The sequence below is a fragment of the Carettochelys insculpta genome, chromosome 18, assembly GCF_033958435.1.
Source record: "Carettochelys insculpta isolate YL-2023 chromosome 18, ASM3395843v1, whole genome shotgun sequence".
Classification (NCBI taxonomy): domain Eukaryota; kingdom Metazoa; phylum Chordata; order Testudines; family Carettochelyidae; genus Carettochelys; species Carettochelys insculpta.
In genome coordinates, this window is record NC_134154.1 from 26,718,363 (window position 1) to 26,730,441 (window position 12,079).

The following is a 12,079-nucleotide window of genomic DNA, read 5'->3' on the forward strand; positions in this document are numbered from 1 at the left end:
ATTAATATCCATGTATGTAGTTTGTGCATTTATGCAACTTGAACTGATTGCAGTCAGTATTATAGTATTGAAAATCAAGCCCATATTTAAACATGAGTAAGTTAAATTTATTGTGGTATTCCATGAACTAATACATAATCACATTGAAAGTTTTGCTGCACAAACCCTCATGTTTTGAAATAAGGTGTAAAACACAGTAAATGCCTCTTAATTCACTGCCAAAAAGGGTGTGAAGTGTTCTGTGCATGTGAACATGCTCAGAGTTCAACATTATTTAGAATAAAGTATTCTAGAAATCTTCAAATAAGCTTTGCTGCAGTTGCTGTTGTGTGGTGGACTCTTTCCATTCAAGCAAGAACAAAAAGGTAATTTTAGGCACGGCAGTGTTGCTGTATTTGACATGGGATGTCAAAACATTTCAGTTTCCATGTTCTAAAGAGGACCTAAGAGCTGGAGTATGTCACAAACCATTTTTTGTGGAGAGGGTTATTGAGCAACTCTTTACTGGCACAAGCACCTCTTTCTGCATCCCTATGACTAGCAGGTGGTTTCCTCTTCTGCCGAGCTTTCTGACTAGTCTGTTCAGGTCACAGTTCACCACAGCACTTCAGTACATCCTGAAGTTCCATTGATGCTATGGGACTCAGCAATGCGCTGAACCTTTAGCTTGCGAGACAGGAATTAGATGCTTTAGCACTGCTGAATTATGATAGAGACTATTTAGTCATTAAACTACTGGTTCCCTTTTAGTTATGATTATTTTTGCATATCTGTATATTTTGTCGAAGATACTACTGTGCTCCCTGTAATGGACCTACAGTATGGTAGGCTCCTCTAATTGAGGAAAGGAGTTGGACCGGCCCTTTCCAAAATACAGTTTCCCATCTTTAAAAATCTGAGTATCACTTTCTCAGCACTAACCAAATTCTGCTATTCTGTTCTTACCAACAAGTGGTAATAACATAGCCATGTTTCTGGAGTGCTGCAAATAAATACACATGCTAACTAATCAGTTGTTTTGCAAGAACTCTTAAAGGAATTTTTTTTCTTCACCTATAGTAATTATCCACAAATAAACTTGCAGGTTAGCTGCCCTCAGATCTCTGAATCAAAGGACCTACACGTACTAGATATTGAAGAGTCTGTATATTCTAAAAAGGGAGAGTTAATGGACTCTCTAAGCTGTAAAGTGAACTTAGAAAGTGTCTCATCCGGTGGGGCACCATTACAATGTCAGACAGTAAAGAGATGCAAAAACGTGCAGTAGACAACTGATAAGCAAATTGCAGTCCTTTCAACAGCACATACTTTTGTCAAAATATTTTTGCTTTGTAACTTTTGTTTCCAGGGTGAGGAATCCCTAAATTTATTAAAATCTCTGCCTCTTGCTGAAGCTGAGACGGTTGCAGAGAGATTATCTTTATGGGCAAGATTGGTATTACAGAAAGAAGCAGATAATTCTGAAGAGGTACTAATTAATTTCACTTCAGAAAATACATGTTAATTGATCATTCTAAATCACAGCAGGCAAAATACAGTCTTCCGAATCACCAGATGCATTCTGCCACCGTTCCACACCATAGTGGGAGCCATGGGCAGGTGCCGTGCATTGCTTAGAGCAGCCAACTGCAGGGGCCATATGTTCTCTGCCTCTACATGCTGCTTCTGCCTCCAGATCAATCTTGCAGCTTGCATTGACTAGAAGCTGGCCAAGGGGAGCTTCCTGGACTGTTTTTTTTGATACAGGCAGCATGCAAAATATGCTGCCCCTCCTCCCCCAAGAGTGCACAATGTGCAGAGAACACATGATCCCCACAGCCAGCCACTCTAAGGGGCATGTGGTCACGGAAGGCGGGAAGTCTGCCTGAGGGTCTCTCTGTGCTGCTGACTGGGAGCCACCTAGGTAAGCACCTGCCAGCAAGATCCTGCACTTGATATCTCTCCCAGTCCCTCCCTCCAACTCTGCCCACCTTCTCCAGCATCCTTGCCTCAGGTTGCAACCCAAACCCTCTGTATCCCTGCTTTTGCACCCATACCCCATCACAGACCCTACATCTTGATCCCCTTCCCTAGGTCACAGCCCCCACCACACCCTGTATTCCCTCTTACACTTTTTATCTAAATCTCATTGAAGATTCAGTAAATTGCTGTGGTGGTGATAATTTTGATATTACAATATTACGTGTATAACATACACATTATATTATTGAATTTTTGTTTCTTTTGGTTTTGGATCAGTAATATAAATCCTAGAAAAAATTAGTAGTCTTGATCATAATGTCTTCACTATCACATTTCAGCGCAAAGCACAAATGTGTATAACAAAGACGCTGGTGGAGGTTCTTAAGTTCCTGCTCAACATTCAGAAAGGTAAGTTGTAACTTTTCCCCTTAGGTATTGTCCCAGTAAGTAGCACAATAAGTAACTGTTTTTCTTATTTTATAGAAAATCCTCTGAAGGAAGATGAATGCAAAGCAAACTTAAAAATGTTTGAAACACTTGCTAGCTTGCAAGTAAGTATTTTACAGTTATAAGAAATGTAACTAAATTATGCATTTTTAAAAATGAACCCCTCTTAAAATGAATTTTTAGTTTTTGGTTTTACTACACTTGCGGTGTGTAATAGTGTCTTCTTACAAATAAACTAAAATGTTCAAATGTCTGTGGATTATGAAGACTGATAAATACATTTTTGTCAATTATTTCCATGCTATTCTTTTCGTGAAGAAAGCAGCATGGATTAAAAATAAATATTTAAAATATATATATTTCTCCTTTTCACTCCCCCACCTCCCAAAAAAAAAGCCCATGACTCACTGGAGCCTGCCGCTGTGGCTGGAGGAGCTGCCCTCGCTGCCATGGCTGGAGGAGCCGTCCTCGCTGGAGCTGCCACATGCTCTTCCCACCAGGGGTGGGACATGTATGCAAGTGCCATCTGCCCCTCTACGTGCCCCACCTCCGGTGGGAGGAGTGCGTGGTGGCTCCAGTGGTCCAAGCTGTGGTGGAGGGTTCAGCCACAGTGGACTGCAGCTCCTAGAAGCCACAACCCCTCCCGCCGCAGCAGCGGCAGCTCCGATGGCTCTGGTAAGTCACCTTACCTTTCTGCGGGGATGTGTGGGCAGGATTTAAGGATTTTACAAGCACCGATTAAGCGGACTTCAGGAACAATGGCGGGGGGGGGCGGGCGGTGGAAGATGTCCATTGTTCCTGAAATCCACTAAATTGGGGTCCATAAAATCGAGGGTTTCCTGTATAATGATCTTGTCAAAAATCCTAATTTCACAAATTGCTCAGCAAAGATTTTCTAATAGTATTTGTAATGATGTTGCATATTACCAAGAATTCTTCACCTGTTGCATAGTAAACAGCAGTATATTTGATCTATTTAGGAAATATTACATAGTTTTTGATCCAGTATCTTTTATTTTGTTTTTGGTTTCATACTAGTTAGCTATATTCTGTAAACAAGTAAATTTAATCTGAAGATGGAATTGATCTGTGAATGAGGCAATGAAAGTAAAAAAAATGTAAACCAAAACAAATTTCTAAAGTAAGTCACATAAGTAAGAAGGTTCTGTTCTATTATTTTACTTTTTGTTGCAGGAAGATTTTAATATCTTTATTTCAGTCAAGGATTGTGGAAATCGTTCGCTGATGTCTCAGCTGCTTGAAGAGCACATAAAAGCCTATGAAAGTCTCCGATCCATGGCACAGTCTAGAAAAGTGCAAACAGCAAATTCCAAAGATGATAGTAAGATGACAGACTGTTCCACTGAATCAAGACTTTACAGACTAGCTTTCCTTTTGCAAATGACAGAGCAAGAGTTAGGGGTAAAGCTGGCACTGAGGTCATTAGATGCTGGAAAAATTGAAGAGGCACTAAATATATGCAGGTAAAATTTCAGAACAGTTCAGGATTGATTTGCATTACAGCAAGAAAAAGCATGCAATAAACTGTTTCTGGTACTCTGCAATAGCTGGTAGCTGTAATGCCAAGACAGGATTGGCTAGAGGGAAGATGAGCCACACAGCAGATCCATTTAGAATACTTTGTTGTGTAGACTGCAAGAGTAGGTTCACTTTGGACTTCTCTGGACCTTTCCAATGTGTTTTTTCCATAATATGGTTAATAATGCCATCCTTTTCACTAAGGCTAGGTCTACATTAAAGTTAGGCAATGTAGTTGAGTCAGTATAAGGGTGTGAAAAATCCCACACGCTTGAGTGACCATAGGTAAGGTAATTTGACTCTGAATAGACCACACCTCAGTCATTAGAAGAATTCTTCCATCAATCTGTCATCTCTTGGGGAGGTGAATTAACTGCAGCAAGAGGAGAACTCCTTTCCGTACTGTAGTATCTGTACTGAAGTCAGCAGCACAGCTGGAACACTGTAACTGCTGTAGCTTTTCTAGTGAAAAAGATAGACGAAATAAAAGATCTTAGTAACACAGTTGAATGCCAAGTATCAGAGGGGTAGCTGTGTTAGTCTGTAGCTTTGAGAACAACAAAAAGTCTTGTGGCACCTTATAGACTAACAGATATTTTGGAGCATAAGCTTTTGTGGGCAAAGACCCACTTCATCAGATGCATGAGTGGGGGGTGGTTTCAGAGGGGTATTTAAAGAGTGGGTCCCAGTAAAGGGGGAGGGCCAGAGCTGACAAGGTCTATTCAGCAAGGTGGAAATGGCCCACGAAAGTTTATGCTTCAAAATATCTGTTAGTCTATAAGGTGCCACAAGACTTTTTGTTGTTACAGTTGAGTGCATGTATTTTAATTCTAGCAATTTAATACTGTTATATTGGATGAAAAATCATTCAGGTAGACAAGAACAGCCAGCCATTGTGTACAGCTGAGCTTCTTGAGTCCTGTGAATACATGGAAATCATCCAAGCCCTAAACTATCCTGCTTTCAGTAACTGAACCCTTTGATCAGCATACCTGGCTAGTTATCTTCCTGAAAGTGGTACAAGATGGGAGTTAAACTAATACTTTAATTTCAGGACAGTCAGTAGTTCTATACGAAGTATGATACTAGCTGTCCTTTTTCTTGCATAGCCAGTAATTCAGACTTCAGGCCCAGCAGCACCACCTTTTGATGAGCTCATTTACTTCTTGGATTTTGTTGGGTTAAAATTAATAACTCCAAAGATAAGTTATGATTTTGATCTTAAATAAAAATCTAACTGATTAATTTCCCTGTATCGTTTAGAGATTTATATGAAAATCACCGTAACGAAGAAACAGGAAAGTTGCTGTTTTTAATTTCTCGAAAGCTTTGTCATATGTTGGGAGCTGATGTTCCAATGATCACACCTGAAGGACTGAACTTTCCAGCAGTGATAAATGAGATGGCCTGCCAAGCAGCTACAATATGCAGTCCAGGTAATCCAGTATCATCATTTCTTATTTGTGTTCATGTTGGAAAGTGTATATTTTTTTCCAGATAAATTATTTTTCTATGAAACATGAAAGCAAAAAGTGAATTTTTATGTATGCATTCCTCTTTAAAAATTGGTAACATTTACTAAATTGTGATTTTTTTTCTTTATTACAGAGAATATGTAACTTTCACTTTAATTTCTCACAGATCTGTTATTAGATTCTCTGGAGCTATGTAAATATACATTGGCTGCTAAGGAAATTTACGGGCAATGCCAAATAGAAAGCTATGGATTTATAGCAAAGGTAACATCTTCCAATTTGAAGTCATCTGCTTCACTTTTTTTTTCTTAGAATGGCTTATGAAATATTCATTATTTATGAATATTTGCCAGCTTGCTAATCAATATCTATTCATAGGTGTTCATCAGCTACTGCCATCCAAAGTAAAATGATATTCTCAGCTTCTCTGCTTTGTCTCCTATATTTCCGAATAAAAACTATTGTATCTTATTTTGTGAAAACATCTATTTGAGTATCATCAATAGTTGTTAGTATTTTCACAGAAAGTGATGGGTGTGTGTGTGTGTGTGTGTGTGTGTGTGATTTGATGAATACATGTAGAACAGAGGTTAACAAGTGTAAGATATTAAAAAGTTTGAACTATCCCTTGGTTACTATTTTTTGTTGAGGGCCCACAAGCAGTTTGGGCTTCACGTAATGTAAGGATCAAAGGCTATGTCTACACTAGGATATTAGGGCAAATTTATTAAAGTTGATTTTTTAGCACCTGGTTTTATGAAGTTGAGTGTGCATATCCCCACTGGCACATGAAGTCGATGGAGTGTGTGCCTATTAGGGTGGGCTGCTTCGACTTTCTCAGCAATGCAATGTGGGTACCTCTCCCTTTTGACATTAGTGGGTACAATGCCCACGTAGGAAGTAGTAACTGTCTTTCATTCTCAATGTCCAGCAAAACAAGTAGCTTGGAGACACATTTTTAAATATGGGCATCTTCCTGATTTAGAAACTTGATCTTTAATTTTGTGCAATTTATTAGTTGTACAGTTATGCATACTTTTTAGCTGGTACCTTTTATGGAACTTAGCAAGCACTTTATTACCTGTTCATATTGTTTGCAATGTGTTTAATTTAGGCAGCGTCTTTTGGCGCTGATAAAGATCCTTATGAAGAATGGACCTATGATGATTTCTTTAGTGAAGACGCGATAGTCCTCGATCCACTGATGGTGCTCCCAGTTGCATATGAAACTATTTCTTCCCTTGTGCCTATTGCTGGTATCCTTTTTCCTTAATATTATGAGTTAGTGTACAGTCTTTATCCCATTTCATATTAGACTGATTTTTAAACTGCAATATAATAAATCAGTAAACAGTTTTTTAAACTCATCTTTCCAACCTTCCCCTCACATAGGTTTGTGTTCGCATTGTATTTGTTGTTCTCAAGAGACTCATATTTTTGATTATGCAGCAGAAACACTGAATTTTCCAAAACTGTTTATTTCTTGTGTATAGATGTAATTAAATACATTCATTTTCTTAATGTCATTGTATTCTACATATTTCATTTTATCAGTATTTTTAGATAGTTTATGAACCAATTAGCATATACTTTATAAATAGATAACTAACTTTCTGAGTATGAAGGGAATTCTGTTTGGCTGTGGTGGTGGGTTTTTTTGTTTTCATTTCACATGGGAAACATATGAGGTCTATATTCCCATCCAGGCAAAGGAATTTATACACAGCTTCTACAAGGATAATGGAAAATATCTGTTCATATTTCTTCATGCATAGATGAGAAAATAGTTCCTCTCTAAGAAAGTAACATCCAATTATACACAAGAAAATCGCAGGAAAATTTCTACATCTTGCAGACTAAGCCACTCTATACTGGAAAGGGAAAGATAGAAGGATATAGTGAGAGAAGCTGAGCCCATGGTGGTGGTGGTTGATGATTTTAATAGTAACTTCCAATGTTTGTCACTTTGCCAAAATCTCAGTGCACTGCTCATAAATATTTCTCTCATCTGCAGATAACAAGATGTACCCTTTGGACTCTGTAAGCTTGGCAAATTGTCCATTTATAAAAGGTACCTTGAAGACACATTAACAGCACAAGAGTAAACTATTCTAAAATATCACTAAGTGGGTAATCCCACCAAAACAAGAACATTCCTATACAATGTTAAATAATTGGGAAAAGACTCGCCACTAATGTTGAATTTTAGCACCTATACATGGCCACAGCCCTCTTAGAAACTATAGTTGAGGGCAACTTAAAACTATGCCCTAAACAGCTTTTAGTTTAGTTGACAATACAGCTTGCACGCATTGTATTGTACCTATACACTAGAGATTGACCTTGCTTCTGTTTTATTGCTGGGTATTGTCTTTGACGGCTAGATATCCTTCTAGTACAGAATCTTTTGCATCTTGGAAAACCCATCTCTTCAAGTCTTATTTCATCAGTTTAATCAGTTTGAATGCTTGAGCTATCTATCTTTAGATAGATTAACAACATCCTGTCCCCAGATAAAAACTAACAACCTCAGGATCTCATTGTTGGCGCTCCAGAAACATCTGCCTGCTTTGAAGAGTTTACATTGAGTCTCTAAAGGAACAAGACAGGCAAAGGATGGGAGGGAGGTGTAACATACAAGTGCAAGATAAACTACAGTACAGAAAGCCTAATCAACTGTTGAGCGTGTAGGTAATTGAACCCAACCTAACCTGAGTTCCAGTCCAGTAGTTTAACCCCAAGATCACCCTTAATCTCTAATTTTTTTAAATCTAAAACATACCCCTGCCTCTCTCGGGTATCTTGCAGAACATGGTATACAGGTGTACACTTCCAAAGAGATGTACTGAATGTGGATGAGTGGGTTGAGGATAGAAGGGTTTTAATTCTACAGTTTTAACATCAGAGATATGAACATGAGACTTACCAACTGATCAATCAGCCAGCCGTACACCTCATTTGGAACCAGAAATACATGAGACAGCAGTGCACACACGCACGCACGCCCAAAAAAAACAAGTACAATACAGTATTGAGTTCAATATAAATGGCTAAAAATTAAATCAAAGCAACATATTTTTTTCCCGCATAGTAAGGTTTGAGTTGTATTAATTCAATGTTCAGTTATCTTTTGAAAGTGCAGCTATTACATTTTGCTCAAAGTTATGAATATTTCAGAAAAATCTCCATTCTTGAGGTGTTCATAAGTCTGAGACTCTAGCACTTTTTTGGACAGACCCATCTGTATATACCTAAAATTTAATATAAGTGTCCAGAAATGGACCTTACATACAGATTGAACAGGAAGATTGACATATTACAGCTCTGTGGTAACCCACACAAGACTGTCTGTTGAAACAGAAAAGCAATCATTTAATGCTATACTAAGGAGGCAATATGATCCAGTGGACAGGGCACTTGATTGGAAGTCACAAGATCTGTATCATCCCCCCACCCCTGTGTGCACTGGGGCAGATCATTTTTACTTTTCTGTGCCTCAGCTTCCTTGTGTAAAATGAAGAAAGGGTTCCTGACTTTCCTTTCAAAAGCATTTTGAGATCCAGTCCCTTCATTGAGAAGAGAACTGCTCAGAAATTACTGTCTATGCAAAAGGCCACATTTGACAAACAACACCTGATTGTTAAACTAGAGAGAATTTGTTTAATGAGGCATAAACTTGTGAACATAAAATTTGTAAAAGCGATTAAAATTGATGGGACAACATCATCTGCACCGTTATAATTTTCTTAACAAAGAATACCTTAACATAGAAAGAGGAAAAATCAGCTTTCTTGGCATACAAGCTTCCTTAATATGTAAACTAATCGTTTATATTCTTGTGAAATATTCCATAGGCCAGAACCTGCTGTTGCCAGTCAAAACGCCCATCTGTGCACTGCTTCAGAACCTAAGGGAATGCAGTCAGTATGAGTTAGCCTTGCGACTAATAGTCTGTGTGTTTGAATCCTGTCTTCATCACTGTGTATCAAACAACATGGATATGTGTCTGGCTCAAAAGGTATGGACAAACCCTATGCTTCATTGAAAACAAACTTTTTGGAAATTTGCTAAATATGACTGAGAAATAGGTATTGTGATACACAGTCTCTTGTTAGAAAGTTGTCTCATTGCCATCTGAAGAGCTGTTTAGTTGTCTGTGTGAAACAAGCTGGTCATCTCCCCTTCTACTGGAGAACTGTTTCCAATTACAAAACCACTATCCTAAGTGGGACTCTTGAGACTCTGTAAGAAGACCAGGAGTTGAATGGGTGTTAATAACAAAATTACACTTCCACCATCTTCCCTCCTCCTGAGGTGGGAGGGATATCGAGGGATATTACCATAGGATGGTGAGAGAGAGGTTTGCAGGTTACATTATCCAAACAATAACTTACTTCCGGATAAAGAGAGGACTCCTGTGTCTACTGCTCTCCATTTGAAATGTTTCTCAAGCGTTTAGTTCACTCTGAAAATACAACTTACTTGCAAATATCTCTTAAATGACTAGAAAAGTAGTAATTTGTAAAAATGATTTTTGTAATCTTGAGCAGTTACTTTCTTGTCCATTCCCTTTTTGTGCTAGTTACATGATGCCAAGATGCTAGCTGATACCAAAAGCTTTCTTATTTTTATGAAACAAAAGTTCACTTCAGTGATTGAAGCTGCTGTCATGTCCTTATTACACAAGGTAAGCATCAGCGTACACACAAGGAAACATTGCATAGGCCCTTCCTGTCTCTGATTTGAGTTCTGAGACACTCCAGCCCATTTTTTCACTTCACGTCCCGCTGTTCTGAAGAATACTAGGCGGCTCATTTCAGAGCTTCACTGTTGCATTCTTCTATTTCTTTTCCAACCCCAAATGGAGGCTGCACTAGCCCCAAGTGCAGCTCCGTCCCATCCACAGGACAAAGGGGGGTGGCTGCCCCAGCCCTCATGGTTTTGGTGCCCCATGGCAGCCACCCCACCCATCCTATGGACAGGAGGAGGAGACTTACCTGGGGCAGGGCATGGGCAGTGGCGGCAGTAGCTGCGGGAGATCAGGGGGTGGTGGAGAGGCCGCATGCCAGTGAACTTACCACACAGTGATCCACCATGCTCTTCTGGTCCACTGAGCCCCTCTTCTCCTCTGGCAGCTGGGAGGCATCCAGCCATCCACAGAGAAGCGGGGCTCAGTGGGCTGAGACAGCACAACAGAACACCGTGGGGGAGGTGACCTCCTGCCGGCTGCCTCTGCTGTCTGCTACCCACGCCCCATGCAATCCCCAACCAGGGGTCAAGGTGGAGGCCTAAGTGAGCATAGTATTAGCTTTAAATAGTGAAGATGATCTTGTGGTTAAGACACTTGACTGGGACTCAAGAAATTTGGAGACTTGGTTTCAGTTCCCAGTACTGCCACAGATATCTGATGTTACCTTGGGCAAGTCACTTATTGTTTGTCTCACTTCCCCAACCATTAAAAGAGAGAATTATTTTTGAGTGAGGTCTGTCTCTTAGGCTATCATTACATTACAGCACTCTGTCGACAGAAGACACTGGCTGAAGAGATTTTACGACAAAGCTTCTATTGACCGTATGCAGCCACACACAAAAGCCAATTGGAAGTATGCTCCGCTCTGTTGACAGAGTGGCTGGACTGCCTGGCTGCTCTCTTGACAAAACACACCCGGAAGCACAGCAGACAGGGCTGCCCATTGTCCTGGATGCCCTGTCTGTTGAGAGAAGGCCCCTCCAGAGCATCCACACTGCTCTTTTGTTGACAGAATTTGTTGACAGCAGTGTTATGCCTCATGGCTGAGAGGCAGAACACGTCTGGCAAAAGTGCTGACTTTTGTCAACAAACTACTGACAAAACACATTTTCTGTGTGGATGTGCCACTAGTTTTGTTGACAAAACTGGGATTTTGTAGGCAAAATTTGCTAGTGTAACCATAGCCTTACAATATATGTGCAACGATTAGTACAACGTTTAGTACAATAGGGCCTGATATCATTTGGAGCCCTTGTATGCTACTGAAACAAAATAATAATGGCATATATGATTTCTATACTCTTCATTTTAAGCAATGTCTTTGCTCTTATTTCTAAAAATCTTCATGAATTAAATCAAGGTTTTAAAGGGGTACCCATGAATCCAATAATATCTAGTTATAATAATCCAGTAATATCTAGTTAGACAGTAGTGTCCAGTTGTACAAAAGCCTGTTGTGCCTTTAAGACTAGTAATGGGCCTCATAGTAAAATTATGTCAGGAATAATCCTTTTGTATTTTAGGAATAAACTTGGAAAACCTTTATTTTTTTTCCACCTTCTAAACTAAAAAAATCTTACCTTTTTTCTAGCTTAATTAAAAGGCCCAATAGACCTTTGTGTATTACTGGCCACTTGATATGCATAACACATGGGCTGCACCTGCACAGCCCTCTCCCATATTCAAATGAAGCAGATTTAAATATCTCACACCTCATTTGCATAGTCCATTGAGATTTCACTTCCGGAAAAGCCACTTCTGGGAGCTATAGAGCCGTGTAGACAGGGCCCTTCTGGAAGGAACCCCACCTTCTGAAAGCCTGCTTATTCCTCAAACATTAGAATATTTGAATATTCCCTCATTTGAATATTCCCCTTTGCTCATTACCATGCTCCTTCTGGAAGAG

General features: G+C 39.5%; 1 protein-coding gene across 1 annotated transcript in view; it reads left to right on the forward strand.

Annotated features, from left to right (window-relative positions):
• KNTC1 (kinetochore associated 1) overlaps positions 1-12,079 on the forward strand; it is an 81,867-nt gene that overhangs the window by 38,360 nt on the left and 31,428 nt on the right. Inside the window, exons 31-40 of the mRNA XM_075012708.1 lie at positions 1,349-1,468; positions 2,301-2,370; positions 2,446-2,513; positions 3,604-3,893; positions 5,212-5,384; positions 5,590-5,687; positions 6,538-6,679; positions 7,438-7,494; positions 9,278-9,441; positions 10,006-10,110. Of these exons, the coding sequence (XP_074868809.1) occupies positions 1,349-1,468; positions 2,301-2,370; positions 2,446-2,513; positions 3,604-3,893; positions 5,212-5,384; positions 5,590-5,687; positions 6,538-6,679; positions 7,438-7,494; positions 9,278-9,441; positions 10,006-10,110 (1,287 nt within the window). The remainder of the gene's footprint in view (positions 1-1,348; positions 1,469-2,300; positions 2,371-2,445; positions 2,514-3,603; positions 3,894-5,211; positions 5,385-5,589; positions 5,688-6,537; positions 6,680-7,437; positions 7,495-9,277; positions 9,442-10,005; positions 10,111-12,079) is intronic.